Genomic DNA, 12,872 nt, shown 5'->3' with positions numbered 1-12,872 from the left:
CAGCAGGTGACGGTTGCGACCCAACCGGAACAGCAGGTGATGGTTGCGGCCAAACCGGAACAGCAGGTGGCGATTGCGACCCAACCGGAACAGCAGGTGGAGGTTGCGACCCAACCGGAACAGCAGGTGACGGTTGCGACCCAACCGGAACAGCAGGTGACGGTTGCGACCCAACCGGTACAGGAAGTGACGGTTGCGGCCCAACCGGCGAACCAGACGGAGCAGGAGGTGGCGGTTGCGACCCAACCGGAACAGCAGGTGACGGTTGCGACCCAACCGGTAAAGCAGGTGGCGGTTGCGACCCAACCGGAACAGCAGGTGGAGGTTGCGGCCCAACCGGAACAGCAGGTGACGGCTGCGACCCAACTGGAACAGCAGGTGACGGCTGCGACCCAATCGGAACAGCAGTTGGCGGTTGCGTCCCAACCGGAGCAGCAGGTGGCGGTTGCGGCCCAACCGAAACGGAGGTCGACCAGACCCCCGACAGGACACCCGGAACAGGAGTCGGCCGAACCGCCGACAGGACACTTTGAACAGGAGTCGGCCGGACCGCCGACAGGACACTTGGAACAGGAGTCGGCCGGACCGCCGACAGGACACTTGGAACAGGAGTCGGCCGGACCGCCGACAGGACACGTGGAGCAGGAGTCGGCCGGACCGCCAACAGGACACCTGGAACAGGAGTCGGCCGAACCGCCGACAGGACACGTGGAACAGGAGTCGGCCGGACCGCCGACAGGACACGTGGAGCAGGAGTCGGCCGGACCGCCGACAGGACACGTGGAGCAGGAGTCGGCCGAACCGCCGACAGGACACGTGGAACAGGAGTCGGCCGGACCGCCGACAGGACACGTGGAACAGGAGTCGGCCGGACCGCCGGCAGGACACGTGGAACAGGAGTCGGCCGGACCGCCGACAGGACACGTGGAACAGGAGTCGGCCGGACCGCCGACAGGACACGTGGAACAGGAGTCGGCCGGACCGCCGACAGGACACGTGGAACAGGAGTCGGCCGGACCGCCGACAGAACGCTTTGAGCAGAGGTCGACCGGACCTCCGACAGGACGCTTGGAGCAGAGGTCGACCGGACCTCCGACAGGACGCTTGGAGCAGAGGTCGACCGGACCTCCGCCAGGACGCTTGGAGTAGAGGTCGGCCGGACCTCCGACAGGACGCTTGGAGCAGAGGTCGACCGGACCTCCGACAGGACACTTGGAGCAGAGGTCGGCCGGACCTCCGACAGGACGCTTGGAGCAGAGGTCGACCGGACCTCCGACAGGACGCTTGGAGAAGAGGTAGGCTGAACCCCCGACACAGGAGCAGGCCTGGATTCGGCTGAGACACTGGGCAGCCTAGATCTTCTTCTCCGATATCCATGCCTCGCTCCAGGGACTCCAGCTCCCAGACGGCAATCCTGCAGGAAGCCAACAGGCCGGGGCTGAGGCTGATGCTCGGGCCGAATCCGGATGCCCAAAAAGGCATAAAAGCTCTCTGCTGGGGTCATTATGGTTGGTTCGTTCTGTCGTGATCTGTTTACAACGTTGACCCAAACGCAGAGTAACAAGCAGGAACGGAAGTTTTTAAATAAAAGCGAGCTTTATTTAAAGCTGACAAAATCCAAAAACCACAAAACAAGGAGGGGAACAAAGTACAAAGAAAACATACCAAAACCAAACTGAGAACAAAACAAAACTACAAACCAGAGGATACGAGAACACGGGCAGGAGGAACACTAAGACCAGAGCTGGAGGAAACAATGAACACGGAGGACAAGGTAGACGGGACTGGGGAGACAAGACGAACCGACAAGGACAGAGGAGAAACACACAGGCTTAAGTAACAGACAAGATTACACACAGGTGAAACAAATCAGGGCGGGGCAGACAATCAACAAAAAGGCGGGAAAACAAACAAAGGAGGGAAGTAAAACCAGACAAGACACAGGAGGAGTGAACTACCAAAATAAAACAGGAAACACCAGAAATATATACAAAAACACCAAATCCAAAATCACAAAAGTAAATAATAAGAGGCTGGCACCGCCAGAACATGACATCTAAAGCCTTGAATCAATTGCCTTCTTTCTTCCTCATATTCAATTCAATTCATTTCAATTCAATTCAATATGCTTTATTGGCATGACTGTGTTAGGTGAACAATATTGCCAAAGCGTCAATTCAATAATGAGAAAAAAAGAACAAAATTAAAAAAAAAAAACATATATATACACATATATACAATTCATTAAGCAAATTACAATATATAGATATTAAAAAACCTCTATTCATTCCCATATCTCTCACAATGCAATACAACATGCTCCTCCGTTTCCTCTCGCCCGAAGTAATTACATCTACCTGTATCATGTTTATCTGATTTAAATAGAGTGCGGTTTAGTACCATGTGTCCAATTCTAAGTCTTGATATTATTGTGGACCACAGACACAGACACAATTTCCCTACAGTAGCAACTTAACAACTTAAAGAAACAAGATGGGTATTTAGGACCTATTGCAACTCAACCGATTCACTAGTTATATTTAGGATCAGCTGCTACTCAGCCAGCTCTTGGGAGGACTTATAGTTTCCAATAGAGCTAATTGACTTAAGGTTTGCAGGCAACCCATTCCACATAACTGCTGCTGGATATAAAAATGAGACCTTTCCCATAAAGTTTTTGAATCTGCATGGCACAAAATCAGTGGAGCTCCCTCTAGTGGAATAACTGTGACATCACTAACCCGAGAATAATACATGGGCTACATAAATATTTGGGTACCATGGGTACATATGATGTCTGAGAGAGAGCGATAGAAAGAGTCTCCAGTCATTAAGCCTCAAGCAAGCTGACACACTGGGCTTAATGAAGCACAACTCTGTGATGTCAAATCAAACCTTTTTCTAGTTATCCTGAATTGATCAGTTTAATCTTCCTAAAAGCTACAGCAATAAAAGACAAACTGGTGTACATGTGTATTTATTGTAGTCACATACAGAACCAATATCAAAATCGTTTGAAAGACTCAAGAACACCTGTAATGTAGACTTCAAATTTGAATTTGAAGTCAAAATTGTATTACTTGTAACATAATGGCAGCATTTGTTTAAACTTTGTGTCTTAATAGTTTATCAGTGTGCAACTTTTCAACAATAAAATCACATCACAATCATTGATGGTTTCTCCCCAGTGGTGCAAGGTTGGCATTAAGCCCAGTTAGAGCTACAGTGAGAGTTCAGGACGTACAGTATGTGGGAGGGTTTTTGTCCACATCAGTGTAGAGGTTCCCTCTTTTTGGGGCGACACCACAGTCACACAATCCATATATATGCCAAGTAGTTATCGTTCACCTCTTCTCGAGGAGGTGAAGGGCAGTATTTCTGTGAGTAAAGGTGCGGATCACAAAGCACAGTGTGGTATAGTTGTGGCCAGGGTCATGTGTACACACACATATTACCTCATGTCGAGGTACATCCAGTGTAACTCCTGCACTGACTTCTTTTATATTAAAATATTTGAAGTTAATTTGGCAGGTGAAGTATGAAGACTTATATAATTCAACAGCAGTAGCTCAGTCCGTAGGGACTTGGCTTGGGAACTGGAAGTTTGCCGCAAGTAAGTTCCCACACGGACCAAGTACGGAGCGTGGACTGGTAGCTGGAGAAATGCCAGTTCGCCTCCTGGGCACAGCCGAAGTGCCCTTGAGCAAGGCACCGATCCCCTAAAATGCTCCCCGGGCAGCTGTATAGTAGCTGCTCCTAATATACAACGATGGGTTAAATGCAAAACTGCTAAATTTCAATGTGCTGTGCTGTGTACAATGAGTGACAATAAAATGGGATTTACATTTACATTACATAATTCTATGATAGCCTAATACTGGAAAGCTTTATTATTTATGTCATCAGTATAAATCTATCAAGACTGCGCTTGAACTTTCAGACACCATACACATTGTCAGTAACGGTGTCATTTTTAGTAACTAATGTCCTGTTATGAGTTTTGGAATTTCAACGGAATTGCGTTGCTAGGCAACAGCTTGGGTCCATGTTTGCTTCCTGTCAGCTGATGTCATTCACATACACTGCAAAAGGAAATAAACTGTGATACATTTGGAATGTTTGCAACTGTGACGTTGTCTATAATCTGCTATCTCTCGCCATAATAATGTGGCCCCCGGTGCATTACCACTGACATTTTCAAAAAGCAGCCTTAAAAAGCTTTGACACAATGTAGTCTGAGGGTCTGCCATCGACGAGGCCGGCTCCATCGTTGTCAACAAACCAGCAGGAAATATTTTCCCCATTCTTCACATCCCTGCTGAAGTCCTTCTGCCAGTGTCTATGGAAGAGATTAAAAAAACGAAATGAGGACGTGTGTGTGTGTCTATATATGCAAAAACAAATCACCTTGCATGCATTATGTGTAAACTTTATGAGGCATGTCCACCTGGTCACGTTGAGTGTTTGTCCCTTCACATACATGGTGGCATCTAATTTCTCCTGGTCTGACACCTCGAACCCAACGCCATGGTAGAACTGACCTGGATTTATTCAAAATTAGGAATCAGAAAATATAAAATAGCAACATAAACCAAAGCATCACGCTATGAAACTTTCTGGCCGTTCTCTACCTAGCAAGCCGTGAACCGAAGCAGACAAGTGGTGGCTGTCCAGGGTGTAGAAACCCAGGTAGTCTTGTTGATCGTGGCGTCTCTTCCAAACCTTTGTGTGTTTAATGACCATAAATTTAACCGAGTGCCTCAGCGTCACCGTCAGGCTGCTGTTCTTAGTTAACATGAAGTCCATACTGGAGAAAAGAGACAACACAGTTGTGGTTATTTAATTTCTTTGTGATTCACAGGAGCCTTGTGAAGAGTTATTATTCGACTTGTAATAATAATAACAATAATAAATGTATTATCATTATTATTATTATTACATATTTATTTTATATAGCGCTCTAAAAAGTACTCAAAGGCACTTTACATAGTAAAAACAGCAAAAGAAACAGTAAGCAATAACAATAATTAAAAAAATAAATCTAATTACATTAAAACAGTGTAAGGACGTTACATTTACAACAGTGATTGAGGTGAGGATCACAGATTAAAATCAGATTCAATAATATATTGTATTGTATTATATCAAATGTATTTTTACTGATCCTATTTTTTGTTTAGTTTCTATTTATATACCGTCGGAGTGGTATTTTTAAGGTATAACAATAGAACCTTGTTTTATGTATTTACTACAGGAACTTTATTGTGTGATAAACACAACAAATTGAAAATTATTTTAAAAACATCAAATTTTTAAAGCATTTTTTATGACCGAAATGACAAAATACATATTAAGTAAATATAAATCATTTTTATGATTTCCGTTTAAAACATGTGTTGTTTTCCAATAATTTTAGTTAATATTTGCAAGGCGGTGTTACTCACTTGGTATCTTTAATAGAGAATGTATCAGACCACGGCAGCACGAGCTGCCGGCCACCGTAGAAGACTGAGATGTCCTCAGTGCTCACCTCCAGCCTCAACCCAAACTTCTGGTGGATGATACCAAAACGGCCAAAGTAGGTTTTGACGTTACCGTCTGGAATAACTTTCTTCTTGCCAATAATTTGGCCGTTCACCATGAAGCCTGGAAATAATGACAGGTTTGAGTTTGTTGACCCTTCCCACAAAAAGGAGTCTTGTGTTTTGTTTTTAGAACAACTCAGGACTGACCTGATTTTGTGTCTCTGACCAGGTTGAAAATGGTTCCTGGTTTGTCGTTGATGTTGAAGCACAGAGCGTCGTCTCTGTCTGGCAGCTCTATCATGAAGTGAGGATCTCCGTCCACTGCACATGCAACATCAGACAGAAAGCATATATAATAGTCAAAGTCAAGTTTGTTATTATGATGTTTAAACACAATCTGCTGCAGCAACTTTAAAACTCTTTGGTTACATTCCTCAGTGCAGTGGTGTAGAGCCTACCCTGATTTCTTCACTATTAAACACTTGATGCATGTGTGGTGAATCCAACAACAACTGCTGTGATGGAAAATAAACTAAATAGAATAAAATTGAATTATAAAATGTCACAGGTGTCATGACATTGCATCTGATATGGCTAACTATTGTAATGATTTAATTTTAGAAAGATAAATACAGATGATTCCTGTGTTTGATGAGTCTGGTCTTTTATGCATCAATACAAACTTTTAATAGAAAGATTTAAAGTGGCATGAACAGTAAAAGCATAAATATGAGAGAATGATGTATTAGTTAAACCAAAGAACATATATTGCCAAGAACTGAAAGTCAAATGTTCGTTCCATTGCAACATCAGCGCCGAGCAGCAGAGCTACGCATCCGCCATTTTGGACTGAAAGCAGCTACCGGACACCAGTAAAACGACCGCCTAAATCTGCCGTAAAAAAGTAAAACAAATAAAACATTTTCTATTGTCATATTCTACCGAAATGGCCTGTGTTGAACAATAACATATTCTAAATATAATAAGCGTTTTCAGTCCAAAATGGAGTCAGCGGCTGTTGTCAAAAAAACACCAGAGTTTCGTCTCTTTGCTTCTATATTCTTTGGTTAAATTACTGTTGTATGAAAAGATTACCATCTGAACTGCCACCACGGGAACTGCCACCACGGGAACTGCCAACACGGGCACTGCTACCACGGGCAATGCTACCACGGGGACGGGACAAGATCCATTGGGCACCCTGGGAAATGCCACGACCGGAACTACCAAAATGGGCAGAGGAACCTGGATTTGAACCTGTTATCAAAAGTAATAAAAGCATACTTCAGTAAAGTTGTTCAGCCCAAAATGAGATTTATAAAGTAACAGTGTCACATTAATAAGTTGAAAGAGATTGTCGTACCGCCGTGTCTCTCTGCTTCCTGTCGCTGGTCTGTGAAACAGGACAACAGTTAGAAAACACACAACACTAAGTTAGTTGGATGTCTTTCTTTGGCGTGTTCTACTTACAAACACTGATTCAGAATCAGAATCAGGTTAATTTCGCCAAATATGTACATGCATGGAATTTGACTCCAGTTTTTATGTAGCTCTCTCAATGTACTTACACAGAATAGAAATACAAGAATACAAGAATACAATAATAAAAATACAAATAAAAATAAAATAAAAAATAAAATGTCTATATACAAGTCAAGTGTTGCAAACAATACAAATAGTGCAAAGAATGAAATATCAGATGGATATTCATGGACTGGATGATTATGTATGGCATGTACATGTGGAGACGTCTATATACTGTCTGCACACTGAGTAGGTTTTATGATTCAACGGGTTTCTAATAATGTAAAAATATGCTATAAATCTCAAAAGAAAGAATATTCTGGTTTACTAGTTAGTTTAGCTGATCACTATCACTTGTTTGTATTCTTAAAAATAAAAAAGAGAAAGAAATCAGCTGCTAACTAATTAAAGGTACAGTGTGTGGGATTTGGTGACATCTAGTGGTGTGGTTGCAGATTGCAACCAACTGAGTACCCCTCCGCTCACTCCTCCCTTTCCAAGACTGCGGTAACATGGGCGACAGTGTGCAAAATCGAGGTAACGCCGTTCTACTCGCTCAGAGGCCAACCTTATCATAATAACATTACTTTAGGAGCAACGGAAGTCAGAGTGCGGCTGGCGGTACCATTGTTTTGCACTCTGCGGCTCACGTTACCGCAGTTTCACAAGAGTTTCTGAGAACTACGGTGGCCTTCAGGTAAAGTAAAAATGTGAAAGGTTCTCTCTAGAGTCAGTGTTTGGTTTGTCCGTTCTGGGCTACTGTTGAAACATGGCGGAGCAACATGGTGGACTCCATGAAGAGGACCTGCTCCCTGTGTAGATATGAAGGGCTCATTCTAAGCTAACGAAAACACAACATTTCTTTCAGGTGATTATACACTAAAGAAAACATAGTTATGAATATTATATTCCAAAATGTTAAATGTAACACTACTATTTCTTTAAACATGACCTATGGCATTTCCCTTACCCTCAGTCAGCTTGTCAGCGATGAGAGGGCTTTCTGTTCCGTCCTCAGTTTCAGGCTTGGTGACCACCATGGAGGTGAGAGGGGTGACAAAGCTGTATCGCAGGGACATGTCCAGGGCCTTGGCTGTCGCGTTGTCTTTCTCCTGCTGAGTACCAATGTCTCTGGGAGATTTTAAAAAATGAAAGAGCGGGTTGTACTTTGTACAATACAAAGTATGCAATGATGAGAAAAATTAGATTCTTTGAGTATCTGTCATTGTTGCTTCAGATTGGTCTAGGTAGTGCAGATGAAGCTAAACAATGTTAAGTGGTCACGCACATCCAAAATCGTAGTAGGCCGGTGCTGGACCATTAGAAGACAGCAATGAAAAATGTAGAAGAAGGTCCACACACTGTTCACATGATCATGTGACCAGAGTATTTACTTTTTAAGATGGTGTATCTGTGCGGATTTATTAACTCTGAAGAAGAGCATCTGCTCGATTCGGCACTAACTAAGATTTGCCAATAAATTGCACTTAAAGGGAGTTACAGTGTGCAGACCTTCTTCTACATTTTTCAGTACAGATAAAGCTAACAGACACAATTCAGATGAACAAACCTCTTCTCCAGTAGCTGTTGGATGGTGAGGTAGGCCCACAGACGCTCTGAGAAATCCCCAAAGATGTACTCTTGTCCTGGGTAGATCACATCCAGGTCTGCCACACTGGCCATTCCCTGCACCTGGAAGTCCTCTTCAGGCTAGAGAAAGAGGAGAGATTAAATGACAGGTATTACTGACAGGTAGGGGTGTAAGAAAATATCGATACAATTGAATATTGATTATTTATTAACAGTTTACATGCAAAGATTTGTGTCAGTCAGTGGTTCATTTTGTGTTGTGTTTTGATGTTGGATGTTACAGTGACTGTGATAAATGTAAATGCAGATCCCTCTGTTTTGATTGCAGAATTATTTTTTTTTAACTCAGATTTTATGCATATGGTGTTGTGTTCTTCATACTATGGCAGTTTGAAGCATATTGCATTGTAACCCCTGTATCGTATCGCCAGTATATCGTATTGTCAGATCGCCAGACAAGAGAGGAAATTAATAGTAGTCTTCAGCAACGCGCGCTAGCAGACTAAATGCTAACGTCACAATGACAATGCTAACATGCTGATGTTTAGCAGGTGTAATGTTTACCATGTTCACCACCTTAGTTTATCATATCACACTAACATTTACTAATTAGTATAATGCACAGTTGAGGTTGAATATCAATAGTTTTGCAGGTATTTGGTCATAAACCAATGTATTGGACAAATTTAAATTTTGACCTGATGATAAAGCCTCATGAAAAATGAATGGATCAGGTCAGTAGGATTCATCCGCTGGGGACCATGACTGTATGTACAAAATTACATGGCAATCCATTCAATACACGCCACTCAAACTGTAAAAATACCCAGACTACGACAATCTACCTAAGTTCAACTTGTTCATAGTATCACTATTAGCATTCAATATTCAGTGCACATGCTGTTTATTCATCACCATGACTACAAAGTGTCTTATTTATGCTTTTATGGACATATCACTGTTCATTTCTCACCCCCTGGGCGAACACTTCTACCAAGAAGTTATCCAGGTCGTTGTCGGTCAGCCGACCGGCCACCACAATCTCGGAGCCGTTAAACAACTGGCTGTAGTGGTTTTTGGTCAAGAGGACCACTGCACTGTCAGGATAATGCAGGTCCACCTCCAGGAGCAGAGGGCTGGCCACCTCCTCATAGAAACCCTGCAACAAAGACACATCCCAAATCATGCAATGTCTGTTTCCTAAACGTCTTTGGAGGTGCAAACACATGTCCACAAACATGCATTTCTTTTACCCTACCTTGAGTTGAACAGCTGCATCTGAACCCTCAAAAATTCTGCGGGCCACTCCTTTGTTTTGTCTCGACATTACATCCAGGAAGGAGTAATCCACATCATTTCCAAATCCAAGACAGTACATGGCCATCTTTCCTCCGATAGCAGAGCGCACATTCTCCTGAATCCTTTCCAGGTTGGACTCCCCTACAGGCACACAAAGTGTTACGTATGAGCATGCAATGAAAGCCAAGACAGTTGCTTAACATCTATGATTTTTTAAGAGCTTGTCAACACTTTGAAAAGTTTGAATTACAGTATATTGTGAATCAAATTGTTGCATTTACAAATCTGGAAGGGATTCAGCAGACAGCTGTCAGAAAGAACAAATCCCTTTTAACTACTTTCTGATACAACTATTAACTTATCAACATGTTTATGCACACAGATTGTTACCTACATGTCAGACTTGTTTTAAGATGCTGCACTTAATCCACATATACTGACCTCTCTGACCTTTGAGAATGAAATATTATGATCTTCCAGCTCACCGGCGTTTGGCATCCCATCAGTCAGTAAAATAACCATATCCGCACTCCTCTCTGGAAGGTTCTTATGTTTTCTTTCTTTCTCCAGCATGCTCACTGCCCTCAGTACAGCGTCATTGATGTTGGTGGCTGAAAGGTAATAACACAATGAGCAGATTAACATGAAGATTTCTTGAGATACATTATCATAAAGGAAATAGAGTAACAATTCATCAATTAGTTCTATAAAGGAATAGGTCAACATTTTGGGAAAGTTTTCATTTTCTTGCCAAGCATTAGATGAGAAGATCCATACCAATCTCTATGACCGTAGTAATTATGACAGGAGCAAAACCGTAATTCAGGCGCTGTAGTGTAGTTAGCGTGAAGCTCCATGTGTGGTGGTCGGGGGCGATGGATGGAGCACAAAACACAGGGCTTTCACCCAAGAGAATGGGGTCCGCATCTCGTGTGAAACCAACAACGCGTAATTGTCTTTGTGTTCGCAAGCGTCAAGTTTCACTTTCACTTTTCAAACATAATTATTTTAAGCCAAAACACAATCTTTTCCCCTAAACTTAACAAAGTGGTTTTGTTGCCTAAATCTAAACAAACTGTTTTGTTTGTGTTCAAAACGTAACGTTTAGGGCCAGCTTAAGGCATAGAGGCCATATAGGCAGTTGCCTAGGGCGCCACCTTCTGGGGGACGTTGGTCGCCCTCTAAAAATAAATTAAAAAAAATAATAATAATAATAATAAAAAATAAATAAAAATGCCTATGGTCACCCTTCCTCATTTTCTGCATTGAGGTGACAAATGAAGAAAGAAAGTGCACAAAAAATATTTCATTAAAGTGGTACCACTTGTTTTCCTCTTACATCCATTTTCTTTTAGTTTTTTGATGTAGGCAATGGCTTTAGTCACATTTCTCTTTGTTGCTTTGGTAAGAGAGTCCTTCCAGGTGATAATGCTAGTATCAAACAAGATGAGAGCAAAGTGGTCCTCTTCGTGGAGGTCATTCAGAATGGCGACCAGTGCATCCCGGGTCTGGAAAGGTTAAATTCACATTATGAAGATGTACATACAGTGATGCATACAGTATGGAGCTCACCTACACAAAAAGCATGTTACCTGTGCAATCTTTCTTCCACTCATTGATCCACTCCTGTCGATCACAAACACCACATTCTTTGGGACTCTGGCCAGGTTAGGTGGAGCGAAGAAGTGCACAAAGTATCCATTCACAATCTGAAGAGAAATACAGCATCTGATTGAGAACAATATGGAAATATAACACAAGGGCACAGCTCACCTCAAAGGGCTAGGAACGTAAAACTAAGAAAATTAAAGGTACACTGTGTAGAATTTAGTGACATCTAGTGGTGTGGTTACAGATTGCAACCAAATGAGTACCCTTCCGCTCACTCCTCCCTTTCCAAGACTGCGGTAAAGTGAGCCGCTGAATGCAAAACTGTGGTAACGCCGTTCGCCTCACTCAGAGGCCATCCTTACCATAATAACACTACATTAGGAGCAACGGAAGTCAGACGGCGGCTGGCGGTACCACGGTTTTGTACTCTGCGGCTCACGTTACCAGTTTCACAAGCATGTCAGAGAACTACGGTGGCCTTAATGTAACGTAAAAACGTTTTTCTCTAGAGGCAGTGTTTGGTTTGTCCGTTCTGGGCTACTGTAGAAACATGGCGGAGCAACATGGCGGACTCTGTAAAGAGGACCCGCTCCCTATGTAGATAAGAAGGGCTCATTCTAAGCTAACGAAAACAGAACAATTCTTAGTTTTAAGTGATTATACACTGATAAAACAAAGTTATGAATATTATATTCTATTTCTGCTAATAGATCCCCTAAAATGTTACACACTGGACCTTTTAATACTATTATTCAACTTAAACTTCATTCAACAATACATGTCAGCTGTTTGAGTTAATGTGAAAAGAGGCGGTGCTCCAGCAGGCGAATCTCATGATATCATCATGCTTCAGGTAACATAACTGAGTCTTATGTGCTGCTTCAAAGTCTTTGTTGGCTGCTGACCTGAACTTCCCCAAGGCCGTCTTTTCGTTTCACATCGTACTTGATGATGAAATCTCCGTCAATGATGGTGCCTTCACATCCTGGACATTTCCTCTGCTGCTCCATTGTTGGTGAGAAATAGATGAGTGCCTGAGAGACAAAGAGATCCATTCCAGTTGACATTATTAGACACATCATTTATTCTTAAGGCAAGACACGCCAGAAAAAAACATCCTTTTTCATGCACTGTCAATTTTGAGATTTTGGGCTGTTTTGCTTCCATAACTTGTCTTTTTTCAGACTAGTGGAAAGAAAACATCCAAAATACACATTTAGGTGTTTATTTTACTACTTTGTCTTTTTGCGTCGGTAGATTTCTCCTAAATTCACCAAAAGTTACTATTAGATGATGCCTCATTGCATATTTAAACAAAATTTC

General features: G+C 42.5%; 1 protein-coding gene and 1 long non-coding RNA gene across 3 annotated transcripts in view; one reads left to right on the top strand and one right to left on the bottom strand.

Moving 5' to 3' along the window:
- The first annotated feature begins 710 nt into the window (after window positions 1–710).
- On the top strand, window positions 711–1,620 carry LOC119493935. Its single transcript, XR_005208053.1, has 2 exons — window positions 711–791; window positions 1,116–1,620. It is a non-coding gene; the product is annotated as an uncharacterized LOC119493935 (long non-coding RNA).
- Window positions 1,621–2,961: 1,341 nt separating this feature from the next.
- Window positions 2,962–12,872, bottom strand: part of LOC119494458 (inter-alpha-trypsin inhibitor heavy chain H3-like) — a 67,282-nt gene continuing 57,371 nt past the window's right edge. The window contains exons 8-22 of one of the 2 annotated variants that reach the window (XM_037780350.1): window positions 12,455–12,583; window positions 11,531–11,647; window positions 11,278–11,446; window positions 10,424–10,549; window positions 9,898–10,079; window positions 9,613–9,798; window positions 8,620–8,759; window positions 8,020–8,180; window positions 6,889–6,918; window positions 6,621–6,782; window positions 5,733–5,846; window positions 5,445–5,646; window positions 4,632–4,807; window positions 4,448–4,541; window positions 2,962–4,339 (exon numbers count right to left, since the gene is read on the bottom strand). In XM_037780350.1, the coding sequence (XP_037636278.1) occupies window positions 4,198–4,339; window positions 4,448–4,541; window positions 4,632–4,807; window positions 5,445–5,646; window positions 5,733–5,846; window positions 6,621–6,782; window positions 6,889–6,918; window positions 8,020–8,180; window positions 8,620–8,759; window positions 9,613–9,798; window positions 9,898–10,079; window positions 10,424–10,549; window positions 11,278–11,446; window positions 11,531–11,647; window positions 12,455–12,583 (2,130 nt within the window). In that variant the 3' untranslated portion in view covers window positions 2,962–4,197. The remainder of the gene's footprint in view (window positions 4,340–4,447; window positions 4,542–4,631; window positions 4,808–5,444; window positions 5,647–5,732; window positions 5,847–6,620; window positions 6,783–6,888; window positions 6,919–8,019; window positions 8,181–8,619; window positions 8,760–9,612; window positions 9,799–9,897; window positions 10,080–10,423; window positions 10,550–11,277; window positions 11,447–11,530; window positions 11,648–12,454; window positions 12,584–12,872) is intronic. The other variant, XM_037780341.1, reaches the window with a different exon arrangement.

The sequence above is a fragment of the Sebastes umbrosus genome, chromosome 1 (genome assembly GCF_015220745.1).
Source record: "Sebastes umbrosus isolate fSebUmb1 chromosome 1, fSebUmb1.pri, whole genome shotgun sequence".
In the NCBI taxonomy this organism is placed as follows: Eukaryota; Metazoa; Chordata; class Actinopteri; order Perciformes; family Sebastidae; genus Sebastes; species Sebastes umbrosus.
Note: the sequence above shows the minus strand (reverse complement) of the source record. Positions and strands in the feature narration are given on the sequence as shown.